Consider the following 14,971-nt stretch of genomic DNA (forward strand, 5'->3'; position numbering starts at 1 on the left):
CTTGCCCATAAAGTTTTATGTCAAGGACATGTTTTTGTGTGTGGTGCTGGGACCTGGAGCATGCTAAGAAAGTGCTCTACAGACCTAGTTATACCCACCATAGCATTTAGATAATTATGTTGCAAAAGCATCATAGTGATAAAACTGTTCTCAAGCTATATAGAGAACAGTGGCAAAATATTACCCCTTCATTGCAATTCAGTCCAATAAAAGCCACCTGATTTGAAAAGAAAGAGAAGGGTTGGGGATTTAGCTCAGTGGTAGAGTGCTTGCCTAGCAAGCGCAAGGCCCTGGGTTCGATCCTCAGCTCCAAAAAAAAAAAAAAAAACAAACTTGTGACTTTGCAATGGACAGTTCTCAGGTCTTGTGCATCGACTCTGCATTACGTTGATCCTGCATTACTTTCAGGGTGTCTAGATGCTCACTCATGTGTGCTCAGACTGGCTCACTGTCAATCCCAAGGAAGAACCTTGATTGGAACAGTAACAGCTCTGACACAAAAAGAAAGTTCTGGGCTTATCTGTTTGGGACTGAAGAACTGTGGGATCTCTTTCCACTTTACCAGGGAATTGACATAGGGGATAGCTTAACTATTCCGGACGAGTTCACAGAAGATGAGAGGAAATCAGGACAGTGGTGGCGGCAGCTTCTGGCAGGAGGCGTGGCTGGCGCAACCTCTCGAACAAGCACTGCTCCCTTGGATCGACTCAAGGTCATGATGCAGGTGAGCCGGGCCTTGTGCCAGCCTGTATGGAAAGCATGCTATGTCCAGCCACAGGCCTTCATACTGTAGAAAATTATAGTCTGCTACCATTAACCCGAAGATTAGGCACACGTCTAAGTATTTGGTTCTGTTCCATTAAACTGTAAATTGTTAGCACTTGTGTGTAATGAAATCTTAGTCTTCAGTATTCTATGACTTCAAATGTCTAATTACAAACAAAACCAAAAACCTTGTCACTATTATAGGGTTCTCATTAAATTACTTACATTTTCTTTGATGTTATGACTTGAGAAAACAGGATTTCTCAAGTATAGAATCTTGGTGACAAGAATATAATTTTAGAAGTGACTCTAGAGCTCAGGTTAGCAGAAAAGGCCCAGGTTTCTAGACAGACCTGGTTGCTCACTGGCCTGGGGCTGGCCACATGGAGAAAAGAGAAAAGAAAGAATATCCATTTGTACACACCATGGTAACCCATTTCATACTCACGGGAGCTCAGGAAAGCAGGTGGTGTGCCTTCACTTTACGTATGAGGAGACCGAGACTGTAAGAATTAAAGTTTCCTTAATGAAGAAGAATAGATGAGGCATGACGTTACTTCACCTCCAGATCCCTTGGTTCTAACCCTGCGTTTGACTTCTGAGATCTCATTTCCTCCGTTCCATAATGGGAGCCAGAGCATATAACAAGGGCGGCCCTAAAGTTGAACTTACAGAGGCACTAGCATACTGGAATAACCTAGAAGACCATAGCAGTTGCTTAAAAATGTTTTTATTTTATTTTATATGTATGGGTGTTTTGCCATGCAGTGCCCACAGATCCCAGAAGAAGGTGCCAAATCCCCTGGAACTGGAGTTACACATGGTTGTAAGCCACTTTGTAGGTAGTGGGAATCAAACCTTTGTCCTCTGTAAGAGTGGCCTGTGCTCTTAGGCACTAAGCCATTCCTAAGATTCCTCTAAAAAGTTTTTAAAGTTGTGCTTTATATATATATATTCAACACTTTTTAAAAAATTGTTTAAACAAAAAAGATAGATGCTTTTTTCTTTAGTACAGTAGTAAACTGACCTTGAGGAAGCTTGAATAGGCATACATCTGTAGTTAGAGTTTTCCTGCCTGGCCCACAGTCAGGACAAATCTCTCTCACCCGCCAGTTCCACAGTCACTCAGACCCAACCAAGTAAGCACACAGAAACTTACATTGTTTAGAAACTGTATGGCTGTGGCAGGCTTCTTGTTATCTACTTCTTCTATCTTAAATTAACCCATTTCTGTTAGTCGATACTTTGCCACGTGGCTCGTGGCTTACCAGTGTCTTTACATGTTGCTTCTCATGGTGGCAGCGGCTGGCGGTGTTCCTCTCCAACCTTCTACTTCCCAGAATTCTCTTCTCTCTTGTCCCGCCTATACTTCCTGCCTGGCCACTGGCCAATCAGAACTTTATTTACACAGAGCAATATCCATAGCACTTCCCCTTTTCTTTTTTTTTTTAAGGAAGGTTTTAACTTTTACATAGTACAATTACATATAACAAAACAATTATCAAGCAAGAATTATAGTTACAACATTAAAGAAGATATCCTATCTATCTTATATTTGTGAGTCTAAGGTTTTATATCTAACTTATCTTTTATCATAACTGAGGAATTTATAACTATCTAGTCTTCAACCACATCAAAGACCTCAGAAGGATATAATATTACCTGAGAACCGGGAGAAGGATGCAAGCAACTTTCGGGAGTCTTGCAGGGTAGACAGAGACAGCTGGCAGTCTGGACAGTCACCTAATGTTCCTTTGTAAAGTTGGAGCATTTGTCTTCAGCTCTCAAGGCTAGAGTCTCTCAGTCACTTCTCTCAGTGTCCTGTAGAATGTCTGGCAGTTTCCTCTGCGAAGCAGGAACCTGAAGGACCATTTTGTCAAACAAAGTTCAGTGGTCACCTTTCTATGGGTCCTGCATGTCCAGTCGATCAAGCAGTCCAGGCAAGAACCGTTTCTTGTCCAAATGGCTATTTTTGCCAAGGTGAAGATAAACTCCATATGAAGTGTCTTTAATGCCCATCCTCCTCTCTGAAGTAAAATGGTGCTGCCAGGAGCAGACATGTCTCACTGTCCAGAAAGTCTAAATTTTAAAAATATTTTAAATGCCATATTCTGAAGGTCTTTGAAGTATTTGAAGATTACCTATCTATCTGAAATATCTCTATGTATACCTAGAAGACTTAACTAACATGGCTATGAGTATGATTATCATAGATGACTAATTATTAATCTATTTTTAATTATCCATTACAATTTAAAATGAGCTATATAAACATAATACATTAAATATGAGTAGAAATATATACACAATATAACAAAATTAACTTTAAGTTTGTATCATTAGACTAAAATCTATACCAATGTAAAACATTTTAAACAAGTCATTGTTCTTTAGAAGTAGGTTCCTTAATCTACCCTTCATCCTATCATATCTATATCATGTCCCCTTTTTATCTTTAGAAAGAGATCACATTTGTAATCAACCTGCTTTAAATAAAAATATTGTTTTTTTTCTGTCCCACACCAGAGGGCTCTTCTGATTTGGGACACAAAAATCTCTTAACCTTTTCTTTTAGCAATATGTCTGGGTTTAGAGAAGGAGTGAGCCAATTCCATCTCCAAAGCAAGCTGGAAATTTGGGCGTAGTTTCTCTTACTACTTCCTGCTGGAGGGGGGCGCTGTATCTTATGGGAACACAAAGAAAATTTTAGGATTATGGAGTAGTCCATTGGGGTGAACCTCTGAGCCAGTTGCCTTGAAACCATTTTGGATGTTGGATCATCTGGGCCATGGTGTCATCGGAGACCTTCAGGTGGTCTTGGCTGATAAAATCTGATGTATCTTAATCTGGAACAAATCCACAGCCTCTGGCTTTCTGTGGAAACAAAAGCAGAGACTCCTTTCCAAAGCAACATATCCTTATATCCAAATTTTGAAGTCAAGGTACCTTTATATTTACATATTTGTTTAACTCAACAGTTTTTACGATCAAATCTTTTTCTGTAGTTAAAAATCCCAAAGACAAGACAAACCAGATTCTTTGTGTAATATCCATCTTTGTAAGACTGAAACGCTGCTGTGGCTGCTGGCTCCGCCCACCTCAGCTTCCCAACATGGCTGTGGTACAGTTTACCACCAGCTCTGGGTCTGGAGCCATGTATACCATCAACTATCAGAAGCAGTTCTATCAAAGCAGTGCATAGCCCAGAAACCTTTTTTTTTCTTTTCTTAAACTAGCAAAGGCTAAATCCACCATTCAGCAGAGTAAAGTGCCACTTGTAGATTCCTCATTCCCGCTGCACTGCAGGTCAGACGAACCCGCCAGGAACCCGCCATAGTAGCTCAAACCGGCAGGCTGCCGCTACCTTGAGAAAGACAACTAGGAAGTTCTTTTTAGCTCTGTTTTAGAATCTTTTTTCTCAGGTTTTAGGTGGAAATTCTTGCCAACACGTTGGGCACCATTTGTAGTTAGAGTTTTCCTGCCTGACCCAGTCAGGACAAATCTCTCTTACCCGCCAGTCCCACAATCGCTCAGACCCAACCAAGAAAGCACACAGAAACTTACATTGTTTACAAACTGTATGGCCGTGGCAGGCTTCTTGTTATCTGCTTTTTCTATCTTAAATTAACCCATTCCTGTTAGTCTATACTTTGCCACATGCCTTGTGGCTTACCAGTGTCTTTACATGTTGCTTCTCATGGCGGCGGCTGGCGGTGTTTCTCTCCAACCTTCTACTTCCCAGAATTCTCTTCTCTCTTGTCCCGCCTATACTTCCTGCCTGGCCACTGGCCAATCAGAACTTTATTTACACAGAGCAATATCCATAGCATACATCTTTTCCTTTGTCATAAGTTATTGTGAAGTTTATTATTTAAAATAAAGTGGATTTGTTAAGATTGTCATTTCTACACATTTGAAGGGGTTTCAAAGTCTCCTGCAGGCTTGATAGTTCACTAGATGGCCTCATAAAAATGCAGACTCACGGTTGTGGTTATTACAGGGAAGAAATAAGGATTCAAATTAACCAAGGAAAGGAAGTGCAGAGGGCCAAGTCCAGGAAACTTCGAAATGTAGATCTGCTTCTGTATGTGCCCTGTGCAGCCCTGATGCCTTTCTTTCCTGGTATTGATGTGTAAAAACGGTGAGCAGAACATTGCAGCCCATCAGAGATGCTCTCTGGAGGCTTTAGCATTCAGCATCTAGCGTTTGGATTCAGCTCAGACCTACTTTCGAAATAGTTTCAACAATATGCAGAAGTATCCCATGACACTTTGCTTTTATTTTTAGGTTCATGGTTCCAAATCAATGAATATATTTGGAGGCTTTCGGCAGATGGTGAAGGAAGGAGGAATCCGTTCCCTTTGGAGAGGAAATGGCACAAATGTCATTAAAATTGCTCCCGAGACAGCTGTTAAGTTCTGGGCTTATGAACAGGTAACTGTTATTACCTGTGGAAAAGATTAACAGAAGAAGTTAGCTAACTCATTCAGTAAAGATCAGTATGCAAATGCTTTGGGTGTCGATTCCTAATACTCCACAAGGCAATTCCTTATGGGAGACTAGAACTCGATAAACTCAGTGATTTCACACAGCTGAATTATAGGATTTTGGATTCCATAATACCATTTAGAGAGGGAGGCTTTCCCCACCAACCTCTTTTCTTTTTTCTTTTTGTTTTTCGAGACAGGGTTTCTCTGTGTAGCTTTGCGCCTTTCCTGGAACTCACTTTGTAGACCAGGCTGGCCTCAAACTCACAGAGATCCTCCTGCCTCTGCCTCCCGAGTGCTGGGATTAAAGGTGTGCGCCACCACTGCCCTGCTACCGACCTCTTTCCTAAGTAGCTCCTCAAAGCATGATTTTTAGCTGACTCGTCTTGAATTCTAGTGGACGCAGGGGGCACTTCATCTAAGTTTTACAAACTTTGATTTCTGGAAAGAAAACTGTTCAGATGAATTCCTTTGTGTGAATGGAATTGTACTTAGCTTGAAAATTCCATGAAGACAGGGTATCTGGCTTCTCCCTGCACTCCAGCACCCGGGCAGAGCCCAGCATGGGTGAAGGGCTGAGTGTTTGTTGAGCGAATGAATGAGGTAGTAAATGAAGGCATTTGCCTCCCTCTCTGCTGACTAGATTAAATCACAGTGGTAGGTTAGAGATTGGCTTCTATACAGCTTCCATTGGAGCTGCTATACAATTAGTTGTTCTTCTGTCGTCTCTTCCTTTATCGTTCATCATGGTCCAAATGAGCCTCAAAGTTCAACTCCACACTCCAGTTTCTTATCTGAGTACGGTTGATGCTGTTCTGGAGAAGTGCCACTCTTTTGAAATGACCAGAGCTGGTGGTATCCATTCTTTGATTGCGAAATAGAGACGCAAAGAGCAGCTGGCCTCAGGTGGAGCCCATCCTGGGAAAAAAGATCTTCCCGATTTGAATGCCTGAACATTCAAATTATGACTAATTTTATAATAGGAAAGCCAGAACTTAAGATACATATTCAAAAATAATGCTGTTATTATCAATATCAATATGAGGAGGTTTGGTATATCTGAAAACTCCCCCACAGCACACTTGGTACCCCCTGACGTATTCTTAACCTGGCCCTTCCAACAGGCTTACTGAGTTCTAGCCACTCCCCCCCTCTTTTTAATGATGCTGGAATTTGAATTTAGGGTCGCTACATGGGCCAGGCAAGAGCTCGACCACTGAGCTATATTGCCAGCCACATGGAGACCTAATTTGAAAACCTACTTCCCAGGAAACAGAATCAGCATTTAAGCCCCACATTTCTGCTAGGATTGTTAATGTAGAGTATGAGTCTTGAGGCATCTCATCACACTGCAAGTGAATTGATTTCTAGGATCTGATTTGTGTTTTGCCACCATGAAATACCATCTAAGGTGTGGTTTAACAGTAGAAACTTATTTTTCACACTTTTCAAGCTTAAGCAGTATCAGATCAAGAGGCCAGGCAGTGGAGACTCTCTTCCTGGCTTCTTGCTCCATAGTCATATGGCCTTGGTGCACGGTTTGGTGGAATGTAAACGGTCAGGTGTCTCTTCTGATAAGGATGCTAGTGCTATCCTGAGGCCTTAGAACCTCTTCTAACCACAAATGTCCCCAAAGGCCTCATCTCCTGAGACAATCACAATGAAGATTAGGATTTAATATAAGAATTTGGGAGGGGGCACAGTTACCCTAAGGCTGCTATTAATGTGCATCTTTTTTAAATTAATTTTTTAAAATTTATTTTACATACCAACCTCAGTTTTCCCTAGCTCTTCTCCTCCTGTTTCCTCCCCCACCTCCCTTCTACATCCACTCCCCCATCCATTCCTCCTCTGTCTCCATTCAGAAAGGGTAAGATCTTCCATAGGAGTCAACAAAACATGGCAAATCAAGTTGGGGCAGAACCAAGCTGCTCCTCCCTGCGTCAAGGCTGAGTGAGGCATCCCATCATAGGAAGTAGGTTCTAAAACATTAGCTCATGCACCAGGGACAGGTCCTGGTCCCACTGCTAAGGGCCCCACTGTAGCAGGAATCCTAAAGAGTCTTATTAATAAAACAAACCTGGAGCCAGGTATTGGGGTGAATGCTGGAAGATCAGAGAAGCAGAACAAGCCACAGCTACCTCACCTCACCAGTTCCTCAGATGATCCTGTTTCCTCAGACTAGAAGCCTCTGAGACTTATCCAGAATGAATCTCAGCTGAACTGCTGCTCCAAAGCCTAAAAGCCTAACCGGCCAAATGCTTCTAGTTTCTGGTCCTCATGCCTTATATATCTTTCTGTTTTCTACCATCACTCTCTGGGATTAAAAGCATGAGTCACCAAGCTTGGATATATCCTTGAACAGCTCTATGGAATGCTAGCATTAAAGGTGTGTGCTACCACTGCCTATCCTCTATGTTTAATATTGTGGCTGTTCTGTCTCTGACCCCAGATAAGTTTATTAGGGTGCACAATATTTCGGGGAATACAATACCACATTTCCCCCCTTTTTTGTCTAAAATTAAGAAAAGCTTATAACTAATACAAGAAAAACTGTCCAATAAGTATATACAATATATACAGTCGAGAATTACATTAACGATGTCTAGTCCATTAACATTTTCAGATGAAAAACTCCATTATATATATATTAACAATATCCAAGTTCAGTAACATTTGATAAGCTCAGACCAAAAAATTCATTACTTATCCTATTTAAAACAAGTAGTTCCTTTTTAATTGTAGATTCAATAATTGACCTTTTTATCTTATCATATTTATATTCTATCCTTTTTCTTTTCATAATAGATTCAGTAGTCTACCTTTTGTCATTTTTATATCTTCCCCTTTTTCTTCTTACAGTAGATTCAGTGATCAACCCATTTATCCTATTATTCTTTATCTTTTTTCTCAGAGTAGATTCATATTTACCTCACCCCACAAACAGACCAAGCTACACGCTGTCACCCACCTGCAGAGGACTAGGTCAGTGCCACACAGGTTCCCAAAGCTGTTGGTCTAGAGTCCCTGAGCTCCCACAAGCTTGGGTCAGCTGTCTTTGTGGGTTCCCCCTTCATGACCTTGACACCCCTGACTCATTCGGTACAATCCTTCCTCCCTTTCTTTAGCAGGACTCCTGGAGCTAGGCCCAGTGCTTAGCTGTGGATCTCTGCATCTGCTTCCATCAGTTACTGGATGAAGATTCTATGATGCCAATTAGGGTAGTCACCAATCTGATTACAGGGGAAAGCCACTATTGCTAGGAGTCTTAGCTGGGGTCATTTTTGTTGATTCCCGGGAGTTTCCCTGGCACCAGGTTTCTCCCACACCCCATAATGGCCCCCTCTATCAAAATATCTCTTTCATTGCTCTTGCTATCTCCTTCACTCCCTCAACTCTACTAACCCGATCTCTCATGTTCCCACTTCCTCTTCCCCTTCCCCTACCCCCAGTTCACCTGGGAGATCTCATCTATTTCGTCTTCCCTGGGTGATCCATTCCTCTTAGGGTTCTCTGGGGCTGTGAATTGCAGCCTAGTTATCCTTTGCTTTATATCTAATATCCACTTATGAGTGAGTACATACCATGTTTGTCTTTTTGGGTCTGGGTTACCTCACTCAGGATGATTTTTTTTTTCTAGTTCCAACCATTTGCCTGTAAATTTCACGAGGTTATTTATTTATTTATTTTTTTTATTTTTTACCACTGAGTAAAAATCCTTTATGTATATGAAACCACATTTTCTTTATCCATTCTTCAGTTGAGGGACATCTAGGTTGTTTCCAGGTTCTGGCTATTATGAATAATGCTGATATGAACATAGTTGAGCAAGTGTCCTTGTGGTATGATTGAGCATTCCTTGCCTATATGCCCAAGAGTGGTATAGCTGGGTCTTGAGGTAGATTGATTCCCAATTTTCTGAGAAACCTTCACACTGATTTCCAAAGTGGCTGTACAAATTTGCACTCCCACCAACAGTGTAGGAGTGTTCCCTTGCTCCACATTCTCTCCAACATAAGCTGTCTTCAGTGTTTTTGATCATAGCCATCCTGACAGGTGTAAGATGGTATCTCAGAGTTGTTTTGATTTGCATTTCCCTGAGAGCTAAGAATGTTGAACAATTCTTTAAGTGTATCTCAGCCATTTGAGATTCTTCTGTTGAGAATTCTTTGTTTAAATTTGTACCCCATTTTTTAGTTGGATTATTTGGTGTTTTTATGTCTAGCTTCTTGAGTTCTTTATATATTTTGGAGATCAGCCCTCTGTCAGATGTGAGGTTGGTGAAACTCTTTTCCCATTCTGTTGGCTGCCATTTTGTCTTATTGACAGTGTCCTTTGCGTTACAGAAACTTTTCTGTTTCAGGAGGTCCCATTTATTGTCAATTTCAGTGTCTGTACTACTGGTGTTATATTCAGGAAGTAGTCTCCTGTGCCAATGTGTACAAGGCAGTATACTTCCCACTTTCTCTTCTATCAAGTTCAGTGTAACTGGATTTATGTTGAGGTCTTTGATCCACTTGTGCCTGAGTTTTGTGCATAGTGACAGATATGGATCTATTTGCAATGTTCTGCATGTTGACATCCAGTTATGCCAGCACCATTTGTTGAAGATGCTTTCTTTTTTCCATTGTATATTTTTGGCTTCTTTGTCAAAAATCAGGTGTTCATAGGTGTGTGGATTATGTAAGGGTCTTTGATTCGATTCCATTGATCCATGTATCTGTTTTTAATGCCAATATCAAACTGTTTTTATTATTATAGCTCTATAATAGAGCTTGAAGTCAGGGATGGTAATGCCCCCAGAGGTTGTTTTATTGTACAGGATTCTTTTTGGCTATCATGGGTCTTTTTATTTTTCCATATGAAGTTGAGTATTGTTCTTTTGAGGTCTGTGAAGAATTGTGTTGGGATTTTGATGGGGACTGCATTGAATCTGTAGATTGCTTTTGATAATATTGCCATTTTTACTATGTTAATCCTACCTATCTAGGAGCATGGGAGATCTATTTTCTGATATCTTCTTCAATTTCATTCTTCAAAGACTTAAAGTTCTTGTCATACAGGCCTTTCACTTATTTGGTTAGAGTTTCCCTAAGATATTTTATATTATTTATGGCCATTGTTAAGGGTGTTATTTCTCTGATCACTTTCTCATCCCATTTATCATTTGTATATAGGTGGGCTACTGATTTTTTTTAGTTAATCTTGTATCCTGCCACCTTACTGAAGGTGTTTATCAGCTGTAGGAGTTCCCTGGAAGAATTTTTGGGGTCACTTATGTATACTATCATATCATCTGCAAATAGTGAAAGTTTGACTTCTTCCTTTCCAATTTGTATCTCTTTGATCTCCTTTTGTTGTCTTATTGCTCTGGCTAGAACTTCAAGTATTATGTTGAATAAGTATGGGGAAAGTGGACAGCCTTGTCTTGTTCCTGATTTTAGCAGAATTGCTCTGTGTTTCTCTCCATTTAATTTGATGTTGGCTGTTGGCTTGCTGTATATTGTTTTTATTGTGTTCAAATATGCTCCTTGTATCTCTGATCTCTCTGAGACCTTTATCATGAAGGAGTGTTGAATATTGTCAAAGGCTTTTTCAGAATCTAATGAGATGATCATGTGTTTTTTTTCTTTCAGTTTGTTTATATGATAGATTACACTGACAGATTTTTGTATGATGGACCATCCCTGTGTCTCTGGGAAGAAGCCTAATTGGTCACAGTGGATTTTTTTTTTTTTTATATTCCTAGATTCAGTTTGCTAGTATTTTATTGAGAACTTTTGCATCAATGTTCATGAGGGAGATTGGTCTGTAATTCTCTGTCTTTGTTGCGTCTTTGTGTAGTTTGGGTATCATGGTAACTGTAGCTTCATAAAAGGAGTTTGGTAATGTTCCTTGTTTCTATTGTGTGGAACAACTTGGGAGTATTGGTATTAGCTCTTCTTTGAAATTGTGGTAGAATTCTTTGCTTAAACCATCTGGCCCTAGGCTTTTTTTGTTGGGAGACTTTTAATGACTATTTCCTTAGGGGTTATCAGTCTATTTAAATTGTTCATCTAGTCTTGATTTAATTTTGGTATATAGTACCTCTCCAGAAAATTGCCCATTTCCTTTAGAATTTTCAATTTTGTGGAGTATAGATTTTTGAAATATGACTTAATGATTCTCTGGATTTCCTCAGTGTCTGTTTTGTTAATTTGGATAGTCTTCCTCTGCTTTTTTGGTTCATTTGGATAAGGGTTTGTCTATTTTGTTGATTTTCTCAAAGAACCAATTCTTTGTTTCATTTGTATTCATTCTTTGTATTGTTCTTTTCATTTCTGTTTTATTGACTTCAGCCCTCAGTTTGATGATTTCCTGGCACCTGCTCCTCTTGGGTGAGTTTGCTTCTTTTTGTTCTAGGGTTTTCAGATGTGCTGTTAAATCAATAGTGTAAGATTTCTCCAAATTCTTTATGTAGTAGGCACTTAGTACTATGAACTTTCCTCTTAATCTGCTTTTATAGTGTCCCATAAGTTTGGGTATGTTGTGCATTCATTTTCATTGAATTCTAGGAAGTCTTTAATTTTTTACTTTATTTCTTCCTTGACCCAGTGGTGATTCAGTTGAGTGTTGTTCAATTTCCATGAGTTTGTAGGCTTTCTGCAATTTGTGTTATTGTTGAATTCTAATCTGAAGCCATGGTGATCTTATAAAATACAGAGAGTTATTCCATTTTTTTTTGTATCTGTTGAGGTTTGCTTTGTGACTGTTTGTTATCGGTTTTAGAGAAGGTTCCATGAGGTGCTAAGAAGATATATTCTTTTGTGTTAGGTTGGAATATTCTGTAGATGTCTGGTAAGTCCATTTGAGTCATCATGTCTGTTAGTTCCCTTATTTCTCTGTTAAGTTTCTGTCTGGCAGACCTGTCCATTGGTGAGAGTGGGGTGTTAAAGTCTCCCACTATTAGTGTGTGTAATTTGATGTGTGATTTAAGCTTTAGTAATGCTTCTTTTACAAATGTGGATGTGTAGCTGGAGTTTTCTCCAGTCCAGCTCAGACCCACAACCACTCAGACCCAAATAAACACACAGACGCTTATATTATTTAAACTGTTTGGACTAATGGCTCAGGATTCTTGCTATCTAGTTCTTATATCTTAAATTAACCCATTTTTATTAATCTATAAGTTGCCACGTGGCTTGTGGCTTACTGGTACCTTACATCTTGCTTCTCATAGTGGCAGCTGCTGGCAGTGTCTCCTGACTCAGCCTTCCACCTCCCAGCATTCTCCTCTCTCTTTGTCCTGCCTATACTTCCTACCTGGCTACTAGCCAATTAGCATTTTATTTAGCAACCAATAAGAGCAACACATTCACAGCATACAGAACATATCCACAGCATGGACTTCCTTGTATTTGGGGGATAAATATTCAGAGGTGAGATGTCATCTTGATGGATTTTTTCCTGTGATGAATATGAAATGTCATTTTCCATTTCTTTTGATTAATTTTAGTTTGAAGTCTATGTTGTTGGATATTAGGATAGTTACACCAGCTTGTTTCTTCAGTCCATTTGATTGGAAAATCTTTTTTCAAATTCTTTACTCTGAGGTAATGCCTGTCTTTGAGGTTGAAATGTGTTTCTTGTATACAGCAGAAGGATGGGTCCTGTTTTCATACCCATTCTGTTAGACTGTGTCTTTTTATAGGCAAATTGAGATAATTGATATTGTGGGATATTAATGACCAGTGATTGTTAATTTCTGTTATTTTTGGTTTTGTTAGTGATGGTGGTATGTGTGTATTTCCCTTCTTTGGGATTTGCTGCTGTGAAGTTATCTATTGGCTTGTTTTTATGGGTGCAGCTAACTTCTTTGAGTTGGAGTTTTCCTTCTAGTACTTTCTGTAGGGCTGGATTTGTGGATAGGTATTATTTAAATCTGGTTTTGTCGTGGGATATCTTGTTTTCTCCATCTATGGTGATTGAAAGTTTTTCTGGGTAGAGTAGCCTGGGCTGGCATCTTAGTGTCTGTCCAGGACCTTCTGGCTTCCATTGAGAAGTCAGGTATAATTCTGATAGTTCTGCCTTTATGTGTTACTTGGCCTTTCTCCTTTGTAGCTCTTAATATTCTTTCTTTATTTTGTATGTTTAATGTTTTGATTATTTTGTGGCAAGGGGACTTTTTTTGGGTCCAGTCTATTGGGTGTTCTGTAAGCTTCTTGTACTTTCATAGGCATTTCCTTCTTTAGGTTGGGAAAGTTTTTTTCTATGATTTTGTTGAATCTATTTTCTGTGCCTTTGAGCTAGAATTCTACTCCTTCTTCTATCCCTATTATTCTTAGGTTTGCTCTTTTCATGGTGTCCCAGATTTGCTGGATGTTTTGTGTTAAGAATTTGTTGGATTCAACATTTTTTTTTGACCAATGAATTTATTTCCTCTATCATATCTTCAATGCCTGAGATTCTCTCTTCCATCTCTTGAATTTTGTTGGTTATACTTGCATCTGTAATTCCTGTTCCATTTCCCAGATTTTCCATTTCCAGAATTCCCTCAGTTTTTGTTTTCTTTATTGCTTCTATTTCAATTTTCAAGCCTTGAGTTGTTTCTTTCATCTGTTTGATTGTTTCTTCTTGGCTTTTTAAAGGAATTAATTGATTTCTTCCAATTTTTTGTTTGTCTTTTCCTCCCTTTCTTTAAAGGAATTTTTTATTTCTTCTTTAAAGGCCTCTATTATCTTCATAAAGTCCTTTTTATGTTTGTTTTCTTTTGCCTCATCTGTGTTGGGATGTTCAAGTCTTGCTGCTGTAGAACTACTAGGTTCTGGTGGTGCCATATTGCTCTTTATGTTGTTGAATGTATTCTTACACTGCTGTTTACCCATCTGGGTTTGGGATAGTTATAGGTACAGGTATTGATTCTTGTGATGTCTTTGTTGGATGGGTCTTTTGTTCCTTTATTTATTTATTTATTTTTGCCCTGAATGCCCAAGGGTTCTGGTAATTGGCTGGTTGTCAGGTTGAATAGAGTTGTCTCAGCTGAGGTTTGTGGGTGTTTGAGTGCCTAGATCCAGTGTATCATCCAGTTCTTCTGGCTGGTGTGGGCTTTTGTGCCTTTGGGGTCTGTCTTCCAACTGTTGTGGGTTGTGCCTGTGCCTATGGTTGCCAACTTGTGTGGGTGGCACTTACGCCTACAGGGTCTGCTGATGTTACTGGAGAGGGCTGTTCAGGGGGAGGATGCTGGGGTAGGTGGGATAGGGCAGCAGAGTGGGTCTGTTCTTCCAACCGATACAGGTGGATCTTGTGCCTCTAGGGGTTGTCGATGTTGTGGGGGATGGTTGGCCAGGGGGAGGATGTGGGTTCAGTGGGTTTAGTGTGCATCTTAAAACTTCCTTTTTACAGTACAAGAAGCTGCTTACTGAAGAAGGACAAAAATTAGGAACCTTTGAGAGGTTCGTTTCTGGTTCCATGGCTGGGGCAACTGCACAGACTTTTATCTATCCCATGGAGGTAAGTACCACTGTGGCCTGACTGCTTGGTGTAGTTGTATACCAGGTTAACCCAAACTCAACAGCTTAAAACAAGCCTTAGCATCTCACAGTTCTGGCAATTAGGAGTGTAAGAGCAGCATAGCTGGGGATCCCTGGCTCCGGGTGTTTAATTGCCTTCTGTCAAGGTGTCCGCCAGGGCTGCACTCATCTAGAGGCTAACCTGGAGTGGATCTGCTTTTAAGTTCACTG

At 40.0% G+C, this 14,971-nt stretch overlaps 1 protein-coding gene across 1 annotated transcript in view; it reads left to right on the top strand.

Moving 5' to 3' along the window:
* LOC118585692 (calcium-binding mitochondrial carrier protein SCaMC-1) overlaps nucleotides 1-14,971 on the top strand; it is a 51,134-nt gene that overhangs the window by 25,912 nt on the left and 10,251 nt on the right. The window contains exons 5-7 of the mRNA XM_036190523.1: nucleotides 566-724; nucleotides 5,053-5,199; nucleotides 14,634-14,741. Coding sequence (XP_036046416.1) covers nucleotides 566-724; nucleotides 5,053-5,199; nucleotides 14,634-14,741 — 414 coding nt within the window. The remainder of the gene's footprint in view (nucleotides 1-565; nucleotides 725-5,052; nucleotides 5,200-14,633; nucleotides 14,742-14,971) is intronic.

Source organism: Onychomys torridus, chromosome 6 (genome assembly GCF_903995425.1).
Source record: "Onychomys torridus chromosome 6, mOncTor1.1, whole genome shotgun sequence".
NCBI lineage: Eukaryota > Metazoa > Chordata > Mammalia > Rodentia > Cricetidae > Onychomys > Onychomys torridus.